The following is a 4,976-nucleotide window of genomic DNA, read 5'->3' on the forward strand; positions in this document are numbered from 1 at the left end:
TATATATATATATATATATATATAGTGTATATATAGCATAAAACATTTCTGAATATTTTATTTTAGCTCTAATAAAAACCGAAGTGTTGTTGATAAAAATCTAGCATTTTGTATTGGTCCCTGGATATCAGAGTTCGGCTGGGGGTCTCTGTACAAGTTTAAAAACCCTGCGGTTTAGGTGTTGCTCTGAAAGAGGAAAAAAGGAAATTGTGGTGAAGTGGTAAATGTAAAATCCAGCACCTTGTGCAGGATCCACATGTCACGTATTACGTGTCTGCGATTTATATAGAAGAAAAGAGGGAGGGTTGACCATGTTTCTCCCCCTCCCACAACACATACGTGATCATCACCCCCCCCAAAAAACATCCTTTAACCAATAACGACGTGGCGCTCGGGACAAACGCGGAATGGACACCTTTTAAAGCTTGTTCCACCTCCGGTATTGGCTGTTTCCTGGAGGGTGTCATTTTCAGGTCGTGGAGATCACTGCCTGTGTTTATACTGTTACCCAGGTTTAGTCCTCGCAGACCTGGACTAGAATTTTACACATCAGCATCGGGTTTAGGTCAGAGGATTTGGGGCTTAGTATGGTTGTAGTTGTCTCTAGAAAGCCAGATAAGTTTTCAAGCTGATGAAGAGTTTTATAATGAGTGCTGATAGTGCTGTTCTTATGTAGTTGTACCTGTCCTTGGTGCTGAAACTGACCGGTGCACTTCACGGATTCGTTTTTGAGGGACTGTACGAGAACAAATTCAACAAAACTGACCTGCAATCAACAACAGGAGGAGGATCTGGTAAAAATCGCTTAAAGTTAAAAAAAAAAAATAATAATAATAATAAATTGGACAGGATCAAAAGAGGTTTGGCAGACTTTTTTTTAATGGCCAGAATTCTAATCTAATTTTACTGTTTTGAATCTACAAATTTTCGCTGTATCACCAAAACCAGTGTCAGAAAGGACAAATGCACATTTGATATCGATTTGTCTCGCGATGGAGGTATCAAACGGGTCGAGCTTTGGGATCGAGTCTATACTTTCTCACAGACCGACCAGTCCGTGTATGTCGAAGGGGGGGTGCAGGTCTCCAGCGGAGTTGAGCCCGCGGTCGGACCTGGACAGCGGCTGTTCGTCGCCTCCCTCCCCGAGACGGACGTCGGTGGAAGACGCGGTGCAAAGACACGCTCGCGCTCTCGGACTGGACTCTCCTTTACAAATATCCCAGCAACCGCGAACAGTCACGTCCTCGTTCTTGATCAGAGACATACTAGCGGACTGCAAACCTCTGGCAGCCTGTGCTCCTTATTCCAGCACTGGACAGTCAGCACAAGATGCTGAAGACTGTATGGACAAACTTCACAGCACTTCGTCCTCGGACAGTGAATACAGGGGTGAGACACACTACGCTTGTTTTTATAAACACATCTTGAAGAAGAAGAAGAAAAAAAAAAACATTGAAGCAAATACTCAAAAGATTTCCAATGCAAACAGTTAAATTATTATTATTTACATGTTTAGATTAAGATTTATATTAAAATTGATATAGGCTATGGTCACACGCCGTTATGCATTTACATTCCTACGAAATTAGGTAAAACTTACAAAGTCAAGATAAATATAAAAATGTAATTTATATTAATGTTTAAAAAAATATCGAAAATGTAAAAGCCTGAAAACGGAGGTTTTAAGAGATTACAAAATAAGTACGAATAAGTAGCTATAGCTTACAGCATTGCTGACATCCGTCAAGAAAAATATAAAATTATTTATATTTTTATGATCATTTTGTCGTTTTCTGTTCTCTTCGTTCTTACAACTCAGTTCAATACAATTATTCGTTAAATTTATTTGCAATCGAAACTATTTATTTTATTATTAATTAACTATTTATTTATTAATTATTTAAATAAGAAATACCTGTTTTGGAGGTCATTTATTCAACATTTATAATGGTTTTAAACCAAATCAAATGTCCTGATATAGGTTCAGTCCATTAAGGGAGTCTGTGAGCTCACAATTAACTGCCAGTAAATGTTTAATTAAAGAATTTGGGTTCTGAATTTGTCCCTCTGATGATCAGATCTGTAGGCTAACATAATGACAAGCGCTTTTGAGAGCGTCTTAAGTTCTCATTGGCGCTCAGTTGAGCTGTTGTTTGAATTATTTTAATGCAATATTATAGAAAAATAATATTAGCAAAAAGTCTTAAGTGCTGTTTAAACGCCTGTCTAAATTTTAAATAACGGAAATAACAGAATTTACTAATGTGAAATAGGCAATATAACAAACGTGAGTGAGCTCTAGTCAGAAATGGCAATTCTGTTAAAATGACAAATGTTTATGATCTAAATATGTGCATGGGGTTTTCAGTGAAAGACGAAGCTGATCGAGAAATCTCCAGCAGCAGAGACAGTCCCAGCTCCCGGCTGAAGAAGCCTCGTAAAGCCCGCACTGCGTTCACGGATCAGCAGCTGGCGCAGCTCGAGAGCAGCTTCGAGCGTCAGAAGTACCTGAGCGTGCAGGACAGGATGGAGCTGGCAGCGTCTCTCAACCTCACCGACACACAGGTCAAAACATGGTACCAAAACCGCAGGTGAATACAAACATCTTGTGAAACCTCACACACGTTTGCACACTGACAAAGATGCAGCTGACTAGCAGCCATTATGCGGGCCGAACCACTTGAAAGACGTTTTAAATTGAAAGGTTTTAAACAAAATCACTACGAAAGGTTTTATATTTCTGAAATATTATAATATCAATATTATGCTGTCAAAGAAGTGTTTGTAGCAGTTGTGCGTTGTTTCTGTCATGCTGTCAAAAAATGAAACCACAACGGGAAAAAGTTGTGCATATACAACCGCGCACAGCACGAGTCCAACACATTTAGTCATAAATAATAAATTGCTGCATCGTGTATCAATAATTTAGCTTCCGCGTAGTAATTAAACAATTGCTAAAATTATTAATTATTTATCTGAAATGGCTCTTTGCTGAGTGACAATTTGACGGATGAGTGTTCTACAGGATATTACACGGATTCATCCTCGACGAACAAAAACTTTCCATTAAGCGCCAAATATTTGATTACAGTTTGTTTGTTTGTTTGTTTATTTATTATTAATAATATCCATAGCTCTGATTGCATTAAGGCGATGTTGGAAAAAGCAACTATTTGTAATTTTATTAAGGCATTTTTGAAATGAATTTATAGCCTACCCCTTTCTACAAAGAAGAAGAAAAAGTAGGCTAGCCTACTAAATATTCTCCTTGCACCTTGAATTTGAAAACATTTTCAAATCACGAGGTTTTCTTAGAGTTACTTTATTTGACCTGAACAAAACGTTCCCTTTCATAAAAATGTCAAATTATGCGAATAAATAAATAAAAACCTAAATCTTAAAGATTGACACACCTAAAGGGGTCGTCTGTTTTATGGTTTAGTGTCACATGACAACAAAATGGCTTCCTGCACGTTAGTTATGCCACACTTTGATTTGATGGACTAGATTTAAAAAAAATATATATATATTTAACAACAACAACAACAGTACATATAATGCTAAACTACGGGAACGTTTTCAAGAATGTCAGCAATTTAATGAGAATATTACATATAAAAAACATTAACATTATATTGTAAATTAATGAGGCCCCACGTTTTTTGTTTCAAAACAGAACGAAGTGGAAACGGCAGACAGCGGTTGGGCTGGAGCTCCTCGCAGAAGCAGGGAATTACTCTGCTCTACAGAGAATGTTCCCATCACCCTATTTTTACCCCCAAAGTTTGGTGTCTAACCTCGACCCGGGACCAGGGTTGTATCTGTACAGAGGGCCGTCCGCGCCTCCACCACCGGTTCAGCGGCCTTTGGTCCCGAGGATCCTCCTGCACGGTCTTCAGGGCAGCGGAGATCCAGCATCTCTCCCTGGAGTGATACCGCGACACACGCCGCGATGAACCGATTCAACCTGACAAAAACTCAAACCTCAGGAACGACAGGGTTACGCTTGGACAATATGCTGAAAATACGAACTCGCAATAATAGACTTTCCAAATGACTGACCAAAAGGTGAATGCTAAATATTTATTAAACTTTACCGTCCGGAAGAAGTTATCAGAAAATTATTTGATGAGGTTCCATCACCTCATGAACCTCCTTACTGTTTTCTGAAAGAAGTTGCTTTTCCCCTAAGAAATGGCGTGGTTTATTTGCACAAAATTATGACGCAAGCAAACCAAAATAAACATAGGCTAAAAAAAAAATAACAATTAAGTTGAACCATAAATGCACAAGTTGTGGATTTTTGTCTACCTAATGATAAAAATGCAAGAACAAAAAGAATAAAAACAAAACAAAACCAATAATAACAATTAACAAATGTAATTTGTCACCGATTATTGTGATGGTATTGCAGAGCAGCCGTTTTACAAAAAAATGACAAAAAGTTTTTCAAATAAAATGCACAGATCAGCGCAAAAATGATTAATGGCACTACGACCTGTTCAGACAATTCATCCGTTTTTGTGGAAATTGTTGTGTTTATGGGTAGTTTACAACCCGGTTCAACAGACGCCAAAATAATTTCTGAATAAAGACTGTGAATTTGTCACATATGACGGAAGTACTTTATTCTTACATATTCTCTTGGTCAAACAAGTTTTGTATAGGCTAATGGTTGTGAATATATTGTGCATAAAATGGGCTTTAAAATAAGCAAAAAAGTTTATACACAAAAAACTGTCATTTTTATAACTGCATTACAGCTTCAACTGGACATCAAACCATCAGCCCGTGAACGCAGTATACGCAATAAAAAAATATTTCCCGTCTGTTTCCTGCGCTCATATTGTGACATGTTCTCCCATCACTCTGCATTTACGTTTTTAATTAACATAAGCATATACATTACTGCCAATTGAAACCTTTTGTGAGTTCTTCTCTTCAGCTTTGTACAGAGAAGCCCAGTCACATCGAAA

At 37.8% G+C, this 4,976-nt stretch overlaps 1 protein-coding gene across 1 annotated transcript; it reads left to right on the forward strand.

Moving 5' to 3' along the window:
- The first annotated feature begins 933 nt into the window (after window positions 1–933).
- LOC107677415 (barH-like 1 homeobox protein) lies at window positions 934–4,053 on the forward strand. The gene is made up of 3 exons (XM_016472299.1): window positions 934–1,389; window positions 2,369–2,591; window positions 3,677–4,053. The coding sequence occupies exons 1-3, from the start codon at window positions 993–995 to the stop codon at window positions 3,954–3,956; spliced, it is 900 nt and encodes a 299-aa protein (XP_016327785.1). The 5' UTR covers window positions 934–992; the 3' UTR covers window positions 3,957–4,053.
- The last annotated feature ends 923 nt before the right edge of the window (window positions 4,054–4,976 follow it).

This window comes from Sinocyclocheilus anshuiensis, unplaced genomic scaffold, assembly GCF_001515605.1.
Source record: "Sinocyclocheilus anshuiensis isolate Anshui unplaced genomic scaffold, SAMN03320099.WGS_v1.1 scaffold668, whole genome shotgun sequence".
Taxonomy (NCBI): Eukaryota; Metazoa; Chordata; class Actinopteri; order Cypriniformes; family Cyprinidae; genus Sinocyclocheilus; species Sinocyclocheilus anshuiensis.

Excerpts from the sequence above, each read along its gene's own strand:
- LOC107677415 (XM_016472299.1), top strand. The coding sequence starts at position 993 with ATGGAGGTATCAAACGGGTCGAGCTTTGGGATCGAGTCTATACTTTCT. Across the intron at positions 1,390-2,368 it reads CTCGGACAGTGAATACAGGG|TGAAAGACGAAGCTGATCGA; the intron begins GTGAGACACACT and ends TGGGGTTTTCAG. Across the intron at positions 2,592-3,676 it reads ACATGGTACCAAAACCGCAG|AACGAAGTGGAAACGGCAGA; the intron begins GTGAATACAAAC and ends GTTTCAAAACAG.